The sequence below is a fragment of the Ptychodera flava genome, chromosome 17 (genome assembly GCF_041260155.1).
Source record: "Ptychodera flava strain L36383 chromosome 17, AS_Pfla_20210202, whole genome shotgun sequence".
Classification (NCBI taxonomy): domain Eukaryota; kingdom Metazoa; phylum Hemichordata; class Enteropneusta; family Ptychoderidae; genus Ptychodera; species Ptychodera flava.
In genome coordinates, this window is record NC_091944.1 from 9,676,780 (window position 1) to 9,701,042 (window position 24,263).

General features: G+C 39.0%; 1 protein-coding gene across 1 annotated transcript; it reads left to right on the forward strand.

The window, feature by feature from the left end:
- The first annotated feature begins 1,698 nt into the window (after positions 1-1,698).
- Positions 1,699-21,570, forward strand: LOC139115359 (peroxisomal acyl-coenzyme A oxidase 1-like). Its single transcript, XM_070677424.1, has 14 exons — positions 1,699-1,905; positions 6,315-6,471; positions 7,495-7,649; positions 9,925-10,032; positions 11,050-11,169; positions 12,267-12,379; positions 12,721-12,890; positions 13,978-14,140; positions 14,332-14,522; positions 15,562-15,723; positions 16,543-16,648; positions 17,524-17,670; positions 19,971-20,177; positions 20,668-21,570. Exons 1-14 carry the CDS (start codon positions 1,797-1,799, stop codon positions 20,728-20,730), a joined length of 1,971 nt encoding a protein of 656 aa, XP_070533525.1. The 5' UTR covers positions 1,699-1,796; the 3' UTR covers positions 20,731-21,570.
- Positions 21,571-24,263: the final 2,693 nt, after the last annotated feature.

Consider the following 24,263-nt stretch of genomic DNA (forward strand, 5'->3'; position numbering starts at 1 on the left):
TAAAAGCATTTATGAGCTCCTGACACTTTTCCTACGCCACCTATTTAACTTGAGTTTGCATGCATACTCTCCACGTTGGAAGGAATGTTTTATCTGACCTTTCTATTTCGCGATGATTTTCACATTTCAAACATATTGTTTGATTGTCTTGAGCTGTATTCGGCCAGATGAATCTCCCCGGCTCCAACTCCTTGAACGCAATCGTGCATTTTAACATTTACAGGTACCGCGAAATTAAAGATTTGGTCGGAAAGACGGAGATCGATAATATATGTTTTGCACATTTCATCGTCAGGTTCTACAAGTTTTTCCCCTTGGTATATATCTTGAATGCTGGTAAGGTTAAAATGTTGTACGCTTTGTGGTGATGGGACGGCGTAGATCTAAATCTTGCCTAAAGAGCATTTTCTTCTTAACAGTATTGAAAATAGGGCAAATAAAACATCTTCAAATAAAAACAAAAAAACAACAAAACCAACAAAACAAAACACACACAAAACACGATAAAACTGTTAAGAATTTTCTTTGTGGGCAACATATTTTCCGTCCTTTCTCCTAAATATTGCCTGGTCAGAGGTCTTTTTGAACTTCTTCCTTGCTTTGCATCTCTCAACGTCGGTCAATAGCGGCCAATATCATCTAGACAATGTTCGCGCGGCCAACAAACAAGTAGGTAATGGCATATGTATGCAATAGCGTATTGGCCGTAGTGTCGGAGGGGAGCATGCAGCTAGGGCTGGTCTTTTACAATTGGAGGGATGGAGACTGTTCATTCTGAGTGGCGGAGAGTGCGAAATTAGATGATTTTTTTTTGGGGGGGGAGTTGTGCAAATGAGTTTGGGACCTGAGGATAGTTGCGGCAGCCTAAATTTCCTCTCCATTAGTCGCTTTATTAAATATTTTCATCCTATCTTTGTAAAACATTTTTTCAGTGATAATTTCCGATGGTTTTCTGCCGCCGATTAGCTGGAATCAACCAATCCAGCAGCATCATCCTTTCTCGTAAATTAAGTTTTGTGGTAAAAAAAATCCTCTGGAAAAAAGCTTCGGTTGATAACGTAGACATTGATCAAAAAAAAATTTACAGATTTTCCGACAGATGAGCTGAAGACCCCTAGTTTCATAAGCTTTCGCAGTGATCATATTGTTTCCCGAGTAAACATGATATGTATTTTGCAAAAAGTTGAAATGTATAGGCCAATCTCATCACCACCTCGGCGAAACGTAGATTGAATTCACATACTTTGCGACAGCATTCCCGGCTTTGACTTATAAAAGTGATTCATATAGGCCTACTGTATCATTTCATACAATATCAGACAATTTTGGGACCAATCCTGACGGGTGTAGCAAGCTAGCAGGGTACGCTTACCCATTCCGGACACCTGGTACCACCACTAACTATCAGTGGTTCAGGATGGTCCTACTTAAATTTGTAAATCTCAAATGTCCCATGGACCTGGTAATGTATTACCTTGGACCAGTTTAATGTCATATTGAAGAGGATACTTTAGAATTGAGTTGCGAGGGGATTCCTTAATTTTTTTGAAGTTTTTAGAGGGATCATTCGGAGAAAAAAATTAGAATCTTTCACTTCCCACCCCAAGAGTTGTTTGTACATGTTGTAACGGACATCGCGCATTAGCATGTTTGGGTCCAAAGGCCTACTGACTTGGGGAGTTTCGTTAGGGACAAAGGTCAAAGGACAAAGTGTTACGTGTAGGGGACAGTGTACATCTTGCTTGAAAACTGTTGCCAGCCTTTCTCGGTAACAGGAACACAACTCTTGTCGTAAGATGAATCCAGATTTACAGCGGGAGAGAGAAAAGGCAACTTTCGAATCTATCGATTTAACGTACGTCACAGACGGTGGACGAGAAAAGACGAGAAGAAGACGTTATATCGGTGGGTAAACAGTCGCTCACAGCCCTGCGTACCACAGGTACTGCCACAGTTGACAGCGCTTTAGTTTTAGTGTAGTATAGCTGTGGGTCCATAGCTGTGGTGTTTTCAGAGTGGATGCCTGCCTTTTAAAATCGTAAAAGTCAAAACCAGCCTGTAGAAGGCAGGAATCCCGTCTGAAGACAGCTATGGACCCACAGCTTAGAGTGTTCGGCTTTGGTTGCGCCGCGCACAGGTGTCCGGAGTTGCCGGTGTACATGCATAGAGAGAGATTGGAAGGTGTGACACGGTTTTGCCCTCCGGAATGAAAATGACAATAAAAATCCATGTATATCAACACATGCAGTCAAAAAACTACCTTCCTCCGACAGATAAATACCTTTGACGTTTAATGTCCAACCCTGAGACGTGTTAATCGTTATTTAGTATCTCTTTTGGCCCTGAATTCCTGGTTACGTACATCCTCAGGGTGTTACGTACGTTAGCCATTTTTGAACGAGACAAATTACCCATGGTTCAGCGCGCAAAAGTGATGAATCATGACCTTGCACGATCAAAACAAACGTGATCGCGGGAATAGGAGTCGTGGTCTATGCAGATGTGTCGAAATCTTGCGATGGAGACCAAAATACGCAATGCTGTCGACCAGGGCCACAATATTTTTATTCTTGGCCAGGCAGGGACCGGCAAAACGCGCCTCATTAAATTTAGCGGTTGCGGGGTCACGGGTTCATGTGGAATGCAAATGAACCCGCACTGCACTATGGGAAAGAATGTAGTTATCCAAATGGCTGCCGTACGTAACAGCCTGATGAACGGGGCTACCAGAGAGTTTTTGGCCGATATCGAGACTAAATGCTAGTTTGCATTCTTGAAACTTGAGCGTTAAAGGCAAGAGGTATTTCGATATCGGTGTAGACCTTTTATTTGACTGTAAACCCCGTATTTTATTGTCATTTTCATTCCGGAGGGCAAAACCGTGTCACACCTTCCAATCTCTCTCTATGCATGTAGGCCTACACCGGCAACTCCGGACACCTGTGGCGCCGCGTAGCAAAAACACTATGACCAAGACTTGTATTTCATAGTCAGTATCTAGTCTTTATATACTTGTGCAACGAAATTCACTTGGACAGTACTCGGAGGTCTACGACAACCCTGCCCGCAGGTCTAAACAGTGAAGTACAGTACGTATGGTACATTTGCGTGGCCAGCCTTGGGAGCCAAGGCCGATACACGGTGGTCGTCTAAGACTTTATAAATTTCTAGCGAACTCCAAACATAAAACTACGTATGCTAAATTAAAGCATTGCTCGAAATCGAATATATTGTATGACTTCATAATTTGGTAAAACTCGCGATCAATCACGGGGTCCAATTGACTTGGGTCCAATCGGCATAGGAACGCCGGTCAGTGATACTGGACGTTAGCTGACCAACAAAATGTGAAATGATTAAATAATATCTATCGCTAGCATTGGGTCAATTGACTTGGGTCCAATCGGCGTGGGGTCGGGGTCCAGACACTTCGCACCAAAACCACTTCGCCCCACACACCTTCGTGCCAAAACCATTTCGCACCAAAACCACCTCGTCCCAAGTACTACCCTCGTCCTACGCCACTTCGCCCCAAGTACCACCTCGTACTGAAACCACTTCGCCCAAAGTATAGTACCGTCAACTCGTCCTAAAACAACGATGTCACGACGTATCATAATGTTGTTTTTACCTGCAACTTGGAACCATGAATATGTCAGGACATTTTGGCTACCACGAATAATTTATTGTTGCACGAAACCATAAACGGTAGAATTAGAAAAGAATAAACACGCAAACTACTCAGTGCTACAACTCAGGTGCCGTGCGCGGAATTGCACGATGTCATTTTCCTCGAAATGTGTAAAATTTCAAGATTTCAGTCCTGGGATGATAGAAAAAGGTGATGAAAACTTCAATGGTAGTGGTTTTCAGCTTTACCGGTTGGCGGTAAGTTTGGGGCAAAATGGCATTGTTTTGGGGCGAAATGGTGTGGGGCAACGTGACTTTCGGGGCGAAGTGGTTTTGGTACGAGGTTGTTTTTGGTGCGAAGTGGTTTTGGTGCGAAATGGCATGGGACGAGATGGTATGGTGCGAAGTGGTTTTGGTGAGAAGTGTCTGGGAACCGTTCCCGCGTAGCCAAAGCCGGGCACTCTCGCCATACTCGTAGGGCTACCCACAGCTAAGAGTAGTAGTAATACTAGTCTAAAAGCGCTGTCAACTACAGCGGTGCCTATGCTGCGTACGATGATGTGTGTTCCCGACGTTATTAGTGGGAGACCCACGGCATCTCACGCAGGCAGGGCTGAGGTGCTTGTGAAGTCGACTACGCATGCTTGTGCTAGCGTTTCTTATCCAGCTAGCCAGGCCTTGGCTGCTAGCTTCAGCTGAGTTTGGCCAGTAAATTAGACCAACGGACTGGATAAAATCCCGGTCAATATTGAATCCATGTTATCATTTTAAGGAATTAGCTGTGGGGCGGGGCTGTGGATCCATTGCTGTGGTGTTTTCGGACGGGATTTCTGCCTTTTACCATTACGGGCTGGTTTTGACTGTACCCGGGTTAAAAATGTCAAAGTCAAAACCGGCCCGTAAAAGTCAGAAATCCGGTCCGAAAACACCACAGCTATGGACATTGGACCCACAGCCAGTAAGCAATGTGATCTGCTATGACCCCGCATTTCACTCATCGAAAATGTGTATTTTGTTATCTCCGGTATATTGTTTAACATAACAAATTGTGATAGGTATACTCACAGTCCAGGGACCATGGTATACTACACGAGCATAAAGTTGGCGTCATCCTCATCTTCAGCCTCAGCCTCTGAGGTCTCGCGAAAATGAGGATGAGGATGACGCTACAGCGTCAGCTTCACCGGCGTCAAATCCGATTATTCCTGACTGCGTCTGATGGAATGATAAGCGAAAAACGATAGTAATATCGCCTCTCATGATGTCAATTTTTACACATTTCGGACCATGTATGCATTTTTGCAACAATTTTCTTAAAAATTTTAACGCAAGAGTTAATAGACACCAACAAACACATCCACAGACCATGGACTGAAAATTACGAACACTACAAAAAACTAGTCTTTATGAGATGTTCTAACGATAAAATATTACCTGCGAACCAGTTTTACGATTCAAAAGAATATTGTGAAAGAACGGAGTTGTTATTTTCTTAACTTGTGGGCGAATTTTATCATTTATCCGTCCTCGGGTAGCATCACTTCGGCAATCTTCGGATACGACGCTGAAGCTGACGCTGAGTAGCGTCATTTTCAGCATCAGCTAGAAAGGTCACCTGAGGCTGAGGATGAGGATGACGCAAACTTTACATTCGTGTATACTACATAATCTTGTGTAGATTTGGAGCTCAGGTCAGAGGTCATCGCCACCAAACCGCTACGAGCTAACTCTCGGTAGTTTTATTAGCCACCAAACAGTGCAGGTGATTTTAGCTGGCAAAATAATAGAATATAATAGTATAAATCAACTTGTACCCGCTTTATCACTGACTGTCTACGACTCATTCTGTACACCAGCTAGTAACCTTTTTGTGAACTTTTGATATTCAATGCAACATGCGCAAATGTGCAATCACAGACATGGAGAATTTTTTTCTCCTTGTCTGTGGTACAGTGTAACCTTTCAGTCACCTTTAGACTTTCGGTCCAAGTTAAGCATGCAGCAAAGTTTGATGAACTGTGATAACACAACACTAACCATTGACTTGATCAACATAATAACACAAACTTTTCTTGTTGAATGCTACTACAATATGTTGTGTTTTTCATTCTCTTGCAGCAATATTGTAGAATGTCAATTTTATAGCGAAGAATGCTATAAAAGCCAGCTCATTTGCTGAACATTATTATGACATTGAACTTAAACTTGAGCTGTAAGAGTTAAATGTTGTTTTTATTCTCTTGTCTAAATTTCAAATTGCGCTGCAACTAAGAGAAAATCAAGTCTAGCAGTTAAGTTGTTAAATAATGTGGCTTTCCATTTTATTGCTTTTGTGTAAAAACACTCAAAGCAGTTATGAGAATGCAGGGTGATGTGAACATTGAATGTGTACAGGTGAGACCAAAGGACAAAACTTTTCTTAAGCCAAATAAAAATGTGTTTCTGGTATCCCAACTGTATCCCAACTGAACTGACCCTAGAAAAACCCACTGACTCTAGACATTTTTTCACAGTTAAATTTATGGTATTTTATATGTCTTAGCCATACAAATGAAAAAAATAAAAATCTTTGACCTATCTACGTTGATTGTCAGTGAAATGCCATTGGAAACACACATAATCTTTTATTTCAATTTATGTATAAATTATGCTCAAAGTTTCTGTTTTTTTCTCATTTCATACAGAGTCGCTTGTCCTCAATGACCCAGCATTCAAGCATGAGGATTTTTCATTTCTGACCAGGAATGAGCAGATTAACTTGGGTGCAAAGCTGAGCATTTTGTTGGAAAAGAAGATCAAGCAATATAACTTGCACGATGAAGATGATCTGAAATACTTCAGGTTGTGGAACTCACATTTCTTCTCTCTTTCACGTGTTTCTCTTCTTCACATGTTTAAAACCTCACTAGGACTTCTTGAAATTTTGAGGTGGAGGTTTAACACATTCTTTGCAAAGAGAAGGGCTGAACTGAGGCTTTTAGGAAATTGTCCAAATTTGTGGATTTATCAATCCTTTCACTCCTAATTGCCTGTTTATATTTACACCCGCGCTACTGGCAACAATACGGTTGCAACTGCATGACTGTCTGGTGGTGAAATGGTTAATGTCTTAAGTGAAATAAAAAGATTAGAACTTCTTGCTGGTCACCAATGTGGAGGCTTGTAGCCATGACTAAACGGTCTGTTAAGATGCGCCTGCGAAATGAAAGACAAACTTTTCCTCAAACTTGCCTCAAGGAATCTTTCAACTTATTCTCTTTCAAATTCATGAAAGAAAATTGGGAGTCTCTGTGCAAGTTTTTGCAGTAGAGAAACAAATTAAGCCAGATTTATCAATATCTGAAATTAAAAATGACCACCACCCCTGTGTTAACTCTATGGAGCAAAATAAAATTTTTGATTTTTGAAAAACTAAGATGGTAAAAATATTTTATTTTACCAAGAGCTTTGAAATGAGCCCCTATAAGTGGTAGATCAGAAAAGAATTGTAACAGTTCGAGAGTCCGAATATGTGTGCCCGAGGCGCATTCTACCTTAACAGCTCATGAGGTATTTATCATATTTATGTGGTACAGTAAAGGTCTATCCTGTATCCTGCATATGTAACTGCTGTTCAAATGCATGTACATGAGCACTGGGTGAATCCATACCAGATGTCTGTGGGTTAAGTGAATTCAGTGATCAATATGAGAAACGAATATTTCGACAAATATATAGCACAGACAGTGGAAAAAGAATTTTGAAATTTAAAAAAATAAATGTGATGTACAGCACACAGCAAAATATGTTTACAATAACTTCACTGGCTTGTTATGTGACCTCTCAATCTAAACGTAGTTACTTTTCCACTATGCTCTGTTTCAGGGGAGCATTCCCTCACCATGCGTTCTTAGTTCACCATCTTATGTTCAAGCCTTCCATCTTGGGCCAGGGGACCGAAGAGCAGCAAAAGAAATGGTTACCACTGGCAGATAATTTGAAAATTATTGGCACCTATGCACAGACTGAGCTGGGCCATGGTGAGTCTGCTGATAGCACAGGGTGAATGAGAGAATAAACCGGGGGTGGGGGAGGAGGTAGACCGAAAGATCCATCACTTGAGGGCGCTCTCTACGCTCCCTCAAGCAACAAATCTTTCAGTCTCGGGAGGAGGATGTGGGTGGATGTGAACATGATTTGTTGTTTGTTTAATATTTCGCACCCCTTGATTACTTGCTCATACTCTGCTGTAATCTACCTGCTCCATGTGTTAATCTGGTCAGAGGTGTACAGTAATCTGTCGACATCACACTGAGATACTCGGGGCATCCTGATGTCACCGTGTTCAATGTATCTCCCATACTGTTGACCAATTCAATTCATATTATCCTCTGACAGGTCAACGCATCAGATCATTTCATACAAGTAGTGTTTATGTGTATGCTACGGCAGTGTGTGTGGTCATGTGAAAAAAAAGATATGTAAATAAATACAGAACAAACCATTTGTAGCAAATGTGCATTTTACTAGGAATATTGCTGATTCATAATAAAGAATAAAGCATGCCCTCATCTTTTCTATTGTTTTTTCCCTTTGTTGATTGAAAAATTTTCACAGCATGGAAAGGACACATACGGCAGAGATGGTTGTAAACTCTTGTAACTGGAAATAGTCATAAAATTTTGTTTCTTTTGACCAATATGCTGTGCCGAAAAAAATGTGCGATGTGTTTAGACTTGTAAATGTACCCTTGGTACTATGAGCTAATAGCCAGCTTTGTTACAGTAAGAAAGTTGCATACTGACCCCAATCATCTGGCATTGTATTATTTTATCTGTAGCACAAACATGCATACCACAGTAAGTTGTCTTTTCAGAATAAAGATAAAACGAAATGTGAATTTGCTATTTCTACCAACGATGAATCACCACAATCATCACATCGAAGTCAGTTTCTGCTTTATGGCCATCCTGTACGAACAGTAACTACCATGGAATGCATTTTATCTTCGCTTAAGTCAGTTCACACCTTGAAAATGAAGACCTAAACTTTTGCTCCAACTTTCCTCAAGCAAACTTTCAACCATTCTTTTTAAAAATCAAGAGAATGAAATTGGGGGTCTCCGTACAAATTTTGGTACTAGAGAAACAAATTAACCAATATTTATTGATATTTAAAATTCAAAAACGGCTGCCATCTTGAAATTATCTTTACAGTATAAAATAAAAATTTTCAAATTTCACAAAAATAAGCCAGTGAAATCTTTTTTACTCCATAAGCTTCAAAATGAGCCCCCACAAGTGGTTGGCCAAAAGAATTTTGTAAAAGTGAAAGAGTATCGATGTGCATTGTACCTCAAAAGGACAATGTTGCTTTTTGTTGGCAACTATTTACATCAACTGTGTTTGAGATGTCAGTCCTGTCTGTAGAACTATGGATGATTAAAACATATATGGCAATCAAAACTCATTGCATTTAGTATAAGACCACTCCCCATCCTTTAAATGAAAGTCTTGAAGTTTGAAAATCTGACCCATGAAGACATTTCATAGCAAAATCTTAACAGTGATATGAGTATCACACATTACAAACATTCCATGGCATAGCCCTGCTATTTTGTTAGTGTACCTTGTGCCTCATCCAGGGACAGTCCCATTCACAGCCTCGAACCCGGCCCATTTAAACTACAAAAACAAGAGTATTATTGTTCAGGATAAATGAAATAGAGCTAAACCCCCTTACCCTATATTGCAATGACCTTTGCACCATGCCTTCACCACCATGGTTTGGCCAAGCCTTTGTTACGAGTGGTGATTATGAACCTGTTTAAAGGGAATTGGGGTGAATAGCCTCTATATTAGTCAGAATCTTAAAACATGCTGAAAGAGTGGTATATTAAACAAACTGTTGTACCACTAACAGGTATACCCTGGATAAAGAAAATGTGATAACTCCTGATATCTAGCAGAAACATGCCAATGAGACATGCAAAATTTTATGAAAATTTGCTTCTAACTTGGCCTACAAACTGCCAACTTTAGTGAATAATGTAATAGTATTTTATCATCAGCAACTTTAGCAATTGTGTTTATGATGAATCCTCCAGTATCGCCCTCTCAACTTTTATGCTTCAGTATGCCCAGAACATAGATGTCATTTATGTAAGAACAGTCCCTCAAAGGACTGTGATGGAATTAATTTTGATAGCGAATACTTAAAACCAGTTTTTTGGTTTATGTTAAATTTTTACAATACTCTTAATCATAAAAACATTGTCATTAGTAGCAATGGCTTTCTTTTGTCATTTTATTCCAGGTACATTTCTACGGGGACTTGAGACAACGGCAACTTTTGATCCTAAAACAGATGAATTTGTGATGCACAGTCCCACATTGACTTCAATGAAATGGTGGCCAGGACATTGTAAGTCAATGATGAATCTTAGAGATTTTTTGTTTGCCCTATTTTTTATGAAGAAGTTTGTATCGTATACAGTCTATGTTTACAAGCTGAATAGCTTTGGGGAATAGAGCAAGAATTTTTTGTTGATGTACAAAACCAAAAAGGTGAAAAAATCAAAGTTACAGCTGCCAGCCCTTTAAATTAATGGAGTTTTGTAACTTTTTTTTTCTAAAACTGAGACAGGCATTTCAGCTACTGATTGCAAGCATTGTATGGATGGTGAGGTAGAGTTTGAGTTGATCACCAATCTACGAGGGCCTTCAAGTGATTGCCTTTCTGATAAGGCCGAATTAAAAGTGAGGCCATATTAATTTAGATGTAGGTTGTATCTCATGTTGGATCAGCTTTGTGTCAACATTGACCCTTTGAGCACCAAAGTCAATCTTGTCGCCTTTATAAAGTATACCCCATCAATTTTCAGATTTTTGGCAAAATGTTGATGAAAAACTGTAGCCAATGAAATGTTACATGTATGTCAGTTTGGGCCAAAATTATAACTAAAATTACAGAAAAATTAATAGAAAAAATTTGTAAAATTGTTGCTTAAAATTGTTGGTGGAAAAATTACAGCACTCTAAGGATTAAAGGAACAGTAGCTTTAACTTTTGATGATTTTTGAAATGTCAACAAAGGTTTGGTTGTGCAATTTCCCAACGCAATGTTGAGGTATGAAGTATTGATCTTGTCAACTCAGACTGTACCTGTGTAGACAGCATTGTTTCTGGTCCGGATTAAAATTCAAACGCAATAACAGAGTAGTGCCCCAATACCCTTTACCCATACACATACCGTCATTAATACATTGTAATTGGAGTTTCAACATGCTTAGTGGAGAAGAACAAGAACTTGCAGTTGATGTATGGCGAAAGTTACAGCTCCTGTAAAAATAAATCATAATGGCTACTGTCCCTCTGATATGAGACTTTTACCAAAATTACCAAATTACCAAATATTTTAAATTTTTTTCTGTTGCTTCAGTGGGACGCATATCAAGCCATGCCATTGTTGTGGCGCAGCTTTACACCAAAGGAGAGTGTCATGGAATTCATCAGTTCATGGTGCCGTTGAGAAGTATGAAGGACCATACACCCCTACCAGGTACAGTAGTTTAATATGTAGATGTACACACTCCCATACCATACTGGCGTATTTATAGCAGCCATGACAGTAGACCTTGTGATGAAGTTGATGTGTTTCAACATGCTTTAGGAAGTACAACAGGAACTTACTGTCAATAAAATGCAACGCTTTCAAAAAATTGTCAAAAGGGAACAAGTGAAGACCGTTTTACTTTCAACATGAAACAGTTACATAGACATTATTTTCCAACTGTGTTTCATAACCTCTGATCACTATATCTTTCTCCAAGATTAAATTTGTTCTTTCACTTCTAGAACCAAATAGTTGTAAGAGTGAAGATAAACTGACAGATTCAGCCCTGTATGGCACTATGCAACCTATGTAGCACCTACACATGGGTGAATCTTTCACTCTAGAGCACATTAAACTGAGCCCACTCTTTTAACAATTTCACAAATAAATATAATCTTAGGGGGTCAAGTTTCAAAAACAACAGAACAGCCCCTCAGGAAACTTCATTTTTTTCATGATGGAGATAGCCCCAGTGTTTATCAAATGTATCAAAATGGCGATATAACCATACTGCCATGTCATGGGCCATACACATTTGCTGATGTCTGTGAATCAAATATCCATAGCTCAGAAATATATGTACGCGAACCAATTCTTGGAACAAGGAAGTGTATGGTACAGGTATATCCAGAACTATTATTTATATCTAACCTTTTCAAACTTAGCAAATGAGCTAACCGTGATATGTATGTGCATATCAACCTGGTTCATAAAGTAATAAGTTTTGCATTGTCCAAACCTGTGATGTAAACATCTTCGGCAGTTTATGTAAATCAGATACTTCCAATGACCAATGGGGACTGTGTATTCATTGATAATTCAATGATATATTGCACTTGGGAGCCAGTGACCTCATGAAGTTCTGGCCATATTTTGATGATTATTTTCAAAAGGTGAAATCATTGTAACCTCCATTATATACCTTCCAGTAAAGACCAATATTCTTGCCTAAAAGTGTTGCTGTGCAGTTTCTCGGTGCCATGCTTTTGCAAACGGTGATTCTAGCAGAAATGGATATTAATATTGTATTTCTGTCACAACAGGTGTAACTTTGGGAGATATTGGTCCTAAACTGGATGGGTTCTTAGACAATGGCTTTTTAAAGTTAGATCATGTCAGAATTCCAAGGGAAAATATGATGATGAAATTTGCTCAGGTAAAGTATATTTTGAAAGTTTATGTGTAAATGATGATATTTGCCTAAGAAATGCATATTTCAAAGATGGTGTGGTCATTGTGTGTAGGTTGCTTTGTTTTTATCATACATTTGAAGGTTGCCTGACTTATTAAGTTGCAGGTAAAGTTTGAAAGTTCAGGACTTGTGCAGATAAGCTGGTCAAAATGAGTTTGTTCTCCCTTGCAATTGGAAGATCGGAATTCTTTTTTAAGCAAATTTTTTTTCCTAGAATGAAATTTATCGAGGAGCACATTTTTTGTCAAAAAAATTTCAATTACCAAAATCGTTCTCGGGTAGCTGATCTATCACCACTTTTGTAGGTTACACGCGATGGTTCATACATCAAGCCAGTGAACAGCAGAATGACCTATGCCTCCATGGTTTTGATGAGGGTTGCTTTCACAGAGGGCGCTGCGAAAGTGTTGTCGCAAGCATGCATGATTTCAGTCAGATACAGTGCAGTCAGACACCAGACAGAGATGACTCCAGGGTGAGTATATTAAAGGTATACAGTCACCTGTAATTTAAATATGCCCATATATAATAATAATAATAATATTGGGTTCTAATATATCGCACATATCCACAAGTACATGTGATCAAGGCGTTTTACAATTATTATTACCCCTGGTCACTGGACCTAATATGATACCACTCAACTCCCTGGGGAGCAAACAACAGCTCACATGTGCAGCCAATAAGCGCAGCAGAGCTAAACGCACACATAACAACCTCTGTCCTACTGGGTACCCATCATTCCTGGGTGGGGAGAAGCAATGAGGAATAAAGTGCCTTGCTCAAGGACACAACACCATGGCCATGCCGGGGCTCGAACTCACCATCCTTTGATCGTGAGTCCACTGCTCTAGCCACTGGTCCATGATGCCTCCATATGGTCAAAGGGGCATTCCTTGGTATTCAAAATGCCCATGTGAGGGCGCTGTTTAAAAAGCAGCCACCCACTTAAAATCTGTGATTGGTTAGATCTTCTTTTTCCATGGTAACTGTGGCAAAATTGGAACAGGTGAAAGTATACCTTTAATTTATATGATTATCCAACAAGAGAAAGTCCACTGACACTATGGAGTACCCTTCGCTACCTAATGAAGCAATAAGGAGTGTGTTGAAATAAGTCCAGTACGTGCCTTGAAAATTGCTGGAAAAGTCGTTGAAAAATTCCTTGAATTTTAAGTGACTTTAAGTTTATGGACCATGTATGTAAGCAACTTGATATCTTATACACTTGACAAAGTGCAGATAGAAAGCACAATGTGTGAACGATATACACAGGGCACATGTGAAGAACGCCATGCCAAATCTTCATGGTAAACAAAATTAAGTTTTCTTGGGGGCCTCCCATAGTTGATAAAAGTTGGACCCCCTAGGATAATGTTGATTGTGACATTGTTTTCTTCAGTCATATTGTACAAGGAACTTAGCTTTGGCAATAAAACAGTGTTAACAGGTAAGTTAAGTTCAAGATTAGCATAGTAATGATACTATATCACCTGGCCTGAGACATTAGTAGTGTCAATAAATACGTTACAAAAGTAATCGTTTTTATGTGTTTCTTTCAGAGGTGGGGAACCGCAGATACTTGACTATCAATCTCAACAGTACAAACTGTTCCCAATAGTTGCTGCAACCTACGCCTTCTATCTTGCTGCCAGAAATCTGAAAGCCATCTACACCGGAGCTCAGGATGAATTTAAAGTGGGCAATTTTGAGTCTTTAGCAGATGTAAGTATGGCTAAAATCTAAATTTTCACGACCCGTAGAGCTCAGAGTAGATTCAAGGCAAGAAAATGTGAGTTTCAGGCAGAAACTTCAAATGTATTCATTCAATAAAACATCAGTGATTCCATGACCTTGTCTGTGATTTTGTGATTGTGACACAAGCAACCTCTGATTTCATCTTTTATTTTGCACAGCTACACAGCATTTCCTCAGGACTGAAGGCTTTCTGTGCTGACGCCTGCAATAAAGGTGTGGAGACCTGTCGTCATGCCTGCGGAGGACATGGCTTCTTGCAAGCCAGTAGACTGCCATACCTGTATGGTCTGGCCACAGCACTTGTTATAGTAGAGGGCGAGAATACAGTACTGTACTTGCAAGTAGCCAGGTGATTATTTTCTCTCCTGTTATGTGAAGTGAGTGGATCATGAGATTTGCATACAGATGCATAGATGGGATGACAACCAATATACAGACATGTAGTGTTTACAGCATGAATAAATCTGAAAGATCCGCCGACCAAGACTAAAGAATTCTTCGCCATGGCTATCCTGTAATAAAATTTTGCGCTATCTTTAGTCAGATAGGTACTGTGGAGTAAGATAATTTCTGAAGGACGCAGCTGTACATTCTGTAAGACTATGACAAAACTAAATGGCAAGAGAGTGCAAACACCCAGTCTCCGAGTTTTTGCAAGGGGGCTTGCGTGGCCATCACCGTATGAGCGCCTGGCTCGTCCAGGGACAGCAGAATACACTGCATGCTCAAAATACTAGTTGTTTACAAAGAAAAGTAATCCCAGTTACAAATGCTAATCAGCACAAAGTTATAGCATAAGCTTTTTTGGTATTTGTACTTCAGTGCAAATACCAGTGGTACAAATGCAATAAACCTAAGAATGAGCTTTTTTCCATGACATAGTCCACTGTACTGCAAAATCAGCAGTCTTGAATTTCTTTTCTGTTTCTTTCCTGAGGACTCAAAGTCTGAAATTGAAATAAACATAAGAAAATGAACAACAACAAAAGCAGCAGCAGTAACAACAATCATAACAACAACAACAACAACAACAACAACAATAACAACAATATTAATAATGAATTAATCAATTATTTGGGATATAAGCTTATGTATCAGTTAAAAATGGGTTTTTCCATAGCATAAACAGTATCTATCAGTATCTATCTACATGCACTTATTTTTGTACGTGCCTTCTTACACTTGACCATGCATGCTGGTTTAAGATGTTACATATATTTAATTAGCCAAAGCACATGACTTAGTTGTTTTTTGAATTTACTGAACTTGATTGCAATTTTGCTTGTATTTTATGGGTTAAATCAATGGTAAGATGGCCATGGATTCAACCTTTACCTCAATGTCAATGTCACTGCCATCTTTATGTTTTCACTTCTCTGTCTCTGAAGGTATCTGATGAAATGTGTGAGTCAAGCGATGGCTGGGCAGAAGTTGCCCAGTTTGGTGTCGTACATGACAGAAGAAAGGCAGCATCAGTGGTCTGTCAAAAGCCAAGCCGACCTACATGATTTGAGTCTATTACTTGATGCCTACAAGCACAGATGTCAGAGGTATGACATTCCGCACCCACACCCCCAGTATAACCGACAGTTTTTTCAACAAGACTGCCCCTTGCTAAAACATCACATAACAATTCTATAGAGTACACTGGACTAAAAATAGCCCTGTTAACAGTTTTAGTTTGTTACTATATGCACTGTTTATAGCTGTTTTTTGCAGCTTGTACTCTTGAGTCGTGAATATGTTTTGTAGTATTCATTGTTACGCTGGCAGTCAGCTACTTAAATGTATTTATGTCATTCTTGCATGCATAATTTTCAAAAGCATGATCTAAAAATGCGGACAAATATTTATTTTTTTGTATTAATGAGACAGTGACATCAACAGCCCTATTGTTCCGTTTAACTACCATGCTTTGGATTTCTCTGATCGTCATTGGACTGTTCTCCCACAAGAGTTGATCATGAACATGGTTTTAATCCTTCTATCAACCAAATTTGGGTATGCTCATGCTGTTTTCCCTGGTAGGGTCAGACCTACACCCAGGGAATGATCAGAATTCCAAGGTCAAAGACAGAAGAAGATAAGGTGACAAGCAAATGAAAAATTAAGTTTTGATAATTTTCATAAATTAATGTAATGAACTTGCCAATACACATTTTTGACAAGATAAATTGGAAGAGAAATATGCACTTAACAATGTTTTAACCAGTATTTGTATGAAACCTGATTTTTTCATGAAAATGCATGTTTATACCTTTATTACGTAGCGTAGAAGTATGTTTAAACAGAAAATGTTACAAAATCAATATTGATTGGTGTGCCATGCTGTGTTTGAAACGACTGCTTTTGTTGTCGTTTGCTTAAAGGTTGGTCACCATGGCAGCCGAAAAATTGCAGAATCAGATCATGTCAGGAAGCGCACAACATGAAGCCTGGAACAACACTCACCTATCGCTCATAAAGGCTGCTAAGGTACATTACTTTGGTTGTACGCAGTCAAAACTGGAAGACTTCATTTGCCAAAAAAAATTCTCCCAGAAAACTTTAAACCATCTTTCAAAATCATGAAAACATCTTTACAATATACCCATATTACTACTAAAGAAACTGATAGCCTGCCATTTAGGGAGCGACATTTGAAATTCAAAATGGCTGCCATCCATCTCTCAATTCTTTTGGGAAAAACAAATTTTCAATGTTTGCAAAAATGAAAGTCCAAGAACTTCAAAATGAGCCATATGAACAGAAGAAAGAAAATTATTATAAATATTTGAGGCACATTTTAGCTTCAATAATTAGCTGATCTTGAATTTTGTTTATATCAAAGGAATATAGTCTGTTGGTCTGCTGTTCAGTATGTTACTGCTTTACTATTTGTAGAATCAAATTTATCTGAATGAAAAGGAAATACTTGTTTTGCAGAAGTAAATTTTTGATCTTGTATTCAAGGACACAACTGACTTAGTGGAGAAAAGTACACTGTGTTACATTTCATGCATTGAACAGAAAATGTTAATACTTGCTATATTTTATTTTCTGCTATTTGTATGTTATAAGAAGCCAAATAAACAAAGTGTTATATAGATGTTAAAAGTCAGGAATGCTTGGCTCTGAAAAATGTGCAATTGTTGTGTTTTACTGATACAAGAAAGCATAAGTGCAATTTATTTGATTTTTCCTGTTAAAGAGAAAATAAAAATTCTGTAACAATATACAGTAAAGTTATTGACTGCTAACATCAACACTAAATGCTAGAGATCAATCAGTTGCTTAGTACTGTAATCCAGAATTGGTAAATTACTTTTACTAGGATATAATGATGTATATTTGACCATTGCTTTGAACAGGCTCATTGTCATCTGTTTGTTGTAAGAAGTTTTGTTGATGGCATCAGAACCATGGATACTTCGGAGTCCGCCAGAGCCGTCTTGAAATCCCTGTGTCAGTTGTATGCCTTGTCCGGCATTCAAGAACATTCCGGAGACTTCCTACATGTAAGGCATTTACCTTTTTCCAGTATATAGTTGAAACCAACTTTTCCACAGATTGAAGGGCATAAGCTGTAACTTGTGGCAAGTTTTTCAGTATTCTTCTTCTGTATATCAACTACCGTGTCTGATCCTAATCCGTTTGTCATGCTGAAATTTCGGGTATTCTTTTTGTCAACACAGCTTGTATGTGTGTAGTGATCATTGTTTATTATTTACAAATGAATTCTAGCCAAAAGATACAGCTTATGGAGCTTTAACTGTCGGGACTTAGGAACTCAATGTTTGTTTAGTTTTGTCCAGTGTTTTTGCTAAGGTTGGGGAATACTGGTAAATGATTTGGTGACCCTGGTGACATTTCCACTGTCCCCCTATTTAATTGCATTGACATGCAAAGGGGTACCCTGGTAACATTTACCTGCTCAGCGCCCCTAGCAAAATCACCGTTGTCACACGGATATTTCATCAGTTGTCTATTTTCACACTCGGCAATTTTTTGCCGCTATCAGTATTTTGATCCTATTTTCAGATAATGAAGAGACACTAATAAAAGTCAAAAATAGTTGGAAAACTATCAAAAAAATGAAATGGACCATTCTCATGGCTCCTAAAGTGATCAGTCATTGTGATAATTTTAATGCATATAGCAATTCATCATGGCCCCAGTGAGTAAGGTACAATACCAGTGGGTAAGGTACAGTACTGCAGTGGGTAAGGTACAGTACCGTTGGGTAAGGTACAATACCAGTGGGTAAGGTACAGTACCAGTGGGTAAGGTACAGTACCGTTGGTTAAGGTACAGTACCAGTGGGTAAGGTACAGTACCAGTGGGTAAGGTACAGTACCGTTGGGTAAGGTACAATACCAGGGGGTAAGGTACAGTACCAGTGGGTAAGGTACAGTACCAGTGGGTAGGTACAATACCAGTGGGCAAGGTACAGTACCAGTGGGTAAGGTACAGTACCGTTGGGTAAGGTACCAGTACCAGTGGGTAAGGTACAGTACCAGTGGGTAAGGTACAATACAAGTGGGTAAGGTACAGTACCAGTGAGTAAGGTACAATACCAGTGGGTAAGGTACAGTACCAGACCCAAGATTTAGGAATGATAAATTTTAGTCTTATATGTTGTGGTCGGAGAGCCAGACTCACGATCAGAGGATACTGAGTCTGAGGTGTTGGTGTTGTCCCCTTGAGCAAGGCACTTTACCCCTCATTGCCCAATGTGGCATTGGGTGATGGGTATCTGATCCTGTATATGGCCTGCTAGCCCGCCAGATAATGGAAGAAATAAAAAATTCAAGTCAATATTTTTTTTGTAAGAAAGAGGTTACATTTTCACCTGAAAATACTTTACATTGCCAATTGACTCCAGAATGCAGGTAATAAGGTTGATTCATACAGTTTTCAATCAAATTGGTTGATTTGTATCAACAAAATAAGTTGTAAGGTCATGTTGGGGTTCATGAATTTGTTCTCAAGATGTTGGGATGATATCAACTTCTCATTGGTTATCTGAACTATCAAGCTCTTTCTGTTGTACACATTACGGGAAGGCTCCATTAACTTAGGAATACCCTACTTCCCTAGAGGATCAATTTCACAGACATGCCTTTCCTACAATGGCACTACAATGGCACCAGCTGGATTAGATAAACATAACAATGGAACATTCACACCTTGAGGGATTAAAAATCTTCTGTTTGTCACCCGAGTTGCTCAGGCAAGGACTCGGGTTTCAGGTACCATGTAAGTTAATGCAGTCGTCCCCTAATGATGTATAATCAAAAGCTACAATTTCTGTTCTAAATGTTAAACAGGAACAAAGAAAAATCTTGCTCTGTCTGTAAACTGCAGCGTCTTCTTTCACTCCCAAAGGTGTTTAAGTTTTCAAAGTGTTTAAGTTTTCAACCTGTCAAAACAGACTGCATGTCTGTTTTGTCCCATGCTTTTGCTGAATTTTAACTTATTTTCACTCTGGACTAATTCATTTGTCAACATAACATCACATATTTACACAATGATTTGTACTGATGGGGCTTATTCTTCTGCTTTTAACATATGTTTGGAAGGAGAATAAGAAATATATTCATAGATCAAAAATTATGAAAATATTATCAAAAATTACTGCTGTTGTTCTTTTACCCAGTAATTTATCTCCCTAGATCTTGAGTTCAACGATTCATACAGTTGTAATCAGATTTAGAGGAATAATTTGCCAAGAAAATATAATGAGTATACATTCTCTTAATTGCAAGATTATTCACAACTTTGTAAGCTTGACTGTGTCTTACTGTTTCTCTATAAGGATGGTTATCTGTCAGGAGATCAGGTTTCCATGGTGAGTGACTTCACGGCATCGCTCTTGGCAACTATCCGACCAAATGCTGTGGCCATAGTGGATGCATTTGATGTTCCTGATGCAATACTTGGCTCTGTACTTGGTAGATATGACGGACGAGTGTATGAACACCTGTATGAATCGGCAAAACAGTCACCAGTGAACAAGCAGGAGGTAAGGGCGCCACCAGTGTTGAGAAATATGAATTACTTTCTTTTTTTGTTAATGATGACCGGGTATCAGAGTGGGTGTCTAAGGGTCAGGGTACTTCATTACCACAGCTGGTAAAAACGTGATTATTTAACCCTTTCATCACCATGATGAGGCCCAAACCTATTGATGTCAATACTGCCTATGGACCTGTTTACTGGGATTGGGGATAAACAGGTTAATGCACTATCGTCAAAAAATATTTGAATTTATGCACCTTGAAATGATAAGTCATCAGTGACAGTAGTGTAGCCTTTATGAACCTGGGCGTCACCACCACCTGCAGTTTGGCAAAAAATGAGATGGAACACAAAAAGAAGCATGTCCTGTACCTTGTGAGTTTCTTTTTATGCTGTTTTGTCAGATCGTGCCTTTTTTATAGAAATTTTACTATGTTTGCAGTACATTGAATTATTTGAAGGTAAACTGCACCTATTTTATCCTTTGTCTCCAGGTCCATGAATCATATCACAAGTACTATAAACCGTTGTTGCAGTCTGACAGGGCAAAACTGTGAGAGAGAAACAGAGAACACCACTTTGCAAGTTCTGTACTTGCATTGAATTTTTCCCATATACATGCTGTCCATTTTTTTTACATTCAAAGTAGACATGGAGCATTCATCATGACCTTTAAACTATGAACTCAATCATGTGATCTCAAGTGAATTAAAATTTGTTGACTTTAATTGGACCACAACCATGATTTAGTCACCATGAACGGAACTTTTAAGAGAAATGTTTTAAACCTGTAAAAGACCGAAATTTAGGAATGTGAATGAAGTTCACGGCAACTGAATCGGGTTGATGTATGGTAAAGGCCTGAAATGATTATTACACAAGCTGCTGAAAAGGAATTCCATCGTGAGCCAACACTTTTGCAATTGTAAATGAACAATTTTAAAGGGAAACAGTTGTCGGAACTGCACCTGTGCAAGTTTCTTGTTTACAAACAATGTATTTCATGCATGATATCTAGATGCACCTCATCATCATAGCGAGCTCAGTGAGAGCGGCCAAAAGACGCTCGTGAAGCGAGCATTAAGACTAATGCGTGTACACAAAATTTAGAATGGAATCTCTATATACCTACGAGTTTGAAAACAGAGCACTTCAATGGAGGCATTTTGAATACTTTTACACAGATTGCGTGAAATTAAAGATATCATCTACCACAAATCCTATTCGACAATGTGTATTTCCGACAAAAGAATCTCTCTGTTCTAAAGAAAGTGGGAAATTTGGTTCAAAATGACTATTTTCGATCACTTTTGAAAGCCTGGTTCAGTCATCACTAAGCACGAGGCGCCGCCATTTTGAAACAAGCCAACTCTAGCGAGAACGAACGGTCCAACTCACGTGAGAAATTAAAAATCATGTGCTTGAGAGCTACCGACGGGAATATCAAGTACGTGTTTTACATTAGACTGCCTCTGTTCCCGCCCTTGTTACAATAAACTGATCGGAATCATGTAATTTACCAGTTTTAAATAATTTTCGTTAGTGAACTTGGCATTTCCGAGTTAAATTGCTATAATAATCTATAAATGTTATTCTGGCAAACAATTGACAGCAATTCAACCTCAATGGCCAAAATATCATTCATCAAACACAAAAATTAGCCATCGCTCTCAGGTCAGACCTGTTACATATTGGCTGCAACATTTAAATTATGCAACGTAGATTATGACAGACATATTTTTACTTCCATCAATCACCATCGTACCTTGGATAGAGTGTTTACATTGGTCATATGGGTCCCATATGATCTTTGAGTGCAGCTCCTTCAACTGTATCCCTTTAAGGTCAACATATTTACAACATATTTGAGGAGTCGGCGGAAGGTCTGACAGTCATGAATATGGTTTACATAATGTAAAATAATGCTAATCTTGATATGTGAAGACATATTCTTGGATCTTGTTATACCTTCCCTTTCCACGCATTTATTGTGTTTGTGGACTTGTTTACTGGAAAGTGAGGTTGAACAGGTTTTAAATCCAAGAGATGTTAATATTGCAAATTTCACAATCAATATTGATAGTATATTTTTACTATTTTCCAATGAATGTATATTTTCACTATTTTTCAACATATCATTGAGTGCAATAAATGGTATTATCAAAATTGAAGTGAGAGTTAAATAAGTGTGAGTATTTTCATGTACATTGGCTCCACTCCACTGTGTATGGTATTTTTACTCAACTGGATCACAATATGGCTAATGGATATTGCCTGTCATAAATGTGTACAACAAAAATACATGAACATGACCTTATTGTTTTCAGTTTCAATCACAAAGTTTAAACATTCCAGTTTCCCTAACTATTTTATTTTGACAATATTCTCATTAAGGTAGTACTGGTATGTGCCTGTAGAGTGAAAGATTTAAACTTTGCTTAAATTTTCTTCGATGAAACTTTCAAGCATTCTCTCACCAAATAAATAAATAATAAGAATCAGAGGTTGCAAATGTAGGTTCTAGAGAAACAAACTACGTAAGGGACCGTTCAGTTTTTACGGCGGGGGGGGGGGGGGTCATCGTAATTTTGGAATCCGCAAGGGGGGGGGGGGGGGGGTCATCGCTTTTTCACTGGTAGGAAAGGGGGGGGTCACCACATTTTCAAAAACATAATACCAACAATAAAGTTCACTTTATGCCATGGCCATGATTGACCCTCTTTACCGGCGGGCTGCCTTTGGCGGCCCACTACAATAAATATACATTATGTATTACCCATGACCCTCTTAACGGGCAGACGCCTTTGGCGGCCCACTCCAATTAGGTTTACTTCATGTGATGGCCATGATCAACCCTCTTTACCGGCGGGCCGCCTCGTGGCGGCCCACTACAATAATTTGACTTTATGTAATACCCAACGGCAATCTAATGGCCGCACGCCTTCAGCAGCCCTGTCCAGTAAAGTTTACTTTATGCAATAGCCATGATCGACCCTCTTTACCGGCGGGCCACCTTTGGTGGCCCACTAGAATAAAGTTGACTTTACGTAATGGCCCATGACCCTCTTAACCGGAGGGCTGCCTTTGGGAACCACTCCAATAAAGTTTACTTTATACATTATACAATATTGCTACACGAATAAATTAAGTGTGCCGCGTACCGGAGTTCAAATCCAAACCATGCGGGTAAATTTGACATATGAATTTTGGTTATTTTTCAGCGAGGGGGGGGGGGGTCATCAATTTTTTCATCTGACAAAGGGGGGGTCATCTTTTTTTCACGAAAAAGCAGGGGGGGGGGTCTATATTTTTTTGAACACTGGCGACAAGATTTTGGCGGCCCCCCAGGCCGTAAAAACTGAATGCTCCCTAACATTTACCAATATTCGAAATTCAAAATGGCTGCCATCCTGGCGTTAAAGGTATACAGTCATCTGTAATCTAAATATGCCCATATATGGTCAAAGGGGCGTTCCTTGGTATTCAAAATGCCCATGTGAGAGAGCTGTTTTTAAAAAGCTGCCACCCGCTTAAAATTTGTGATTGGTCAGATTTTCCGTGGTAACTGTGGCAAAATTGGAATGGGTGACAGGATACCTTTAACTCTATTGGACAAATAACATTTTTGATTTTCAAAAAAATAATTTTCTTTTTCCATAAGATTTGAAATGAGCTTTCACAAGCGGTAGACCAGAAAGTATTGGAAAAATTGAGAGTCTGAAAATCTGTCCCCGAGGCGCCTTCTGACTTAATTCAACACAAGGAAGCAGCATACATAGTTGTAGATTAGAAACTAGGGACAATAGGCATCCCTATTCAAATTGCACAAAGACATAATTCCTGGCGGATATTTCTTTAAGGCAGAACACACCTTGGGGACAGACATTCGGACTCTCAAACTTTTACAATTATCTTCTGATATACCACATGTGGGGGTTCATTTTAAAGCTCTTGGTGAAAGAAAACTTTTCACTGGCTTAGTTTTTCGAAATTCGAAAATGTTTATTTTTCTCCATAGAGTTAACACAGGGATGGCGGCCATTTTGAATTTCTAATATCGGTAAATCTTGGGTAATTTGTTTCTCTAGTA

Excerpts from the sequence above, each read along its gene's own strand:
- LOC139115359 (XM_070677424.1), top strand. The coding sequence starts at position 1,797 with ATGAATCCAGATTTACAGCGGGAGAGAGAAAAGGCAACTTTCGAATCT. Across the intron at positions 12,380-12,720 it reads TGATGATGAAATTTGCTCAG|GTTACACGCGATGGTTCATA; the intron begins GTAAAGTATATT and ends CCACTTTTGTAG. Across the intron at positions 15,724-16,542 it reads TACAAGCACAGATGTCAGAG|GTTGGTCACCATGGCAGCCG; the intron begins GTATGACATTCC and ends GTTTGCTTAAAG.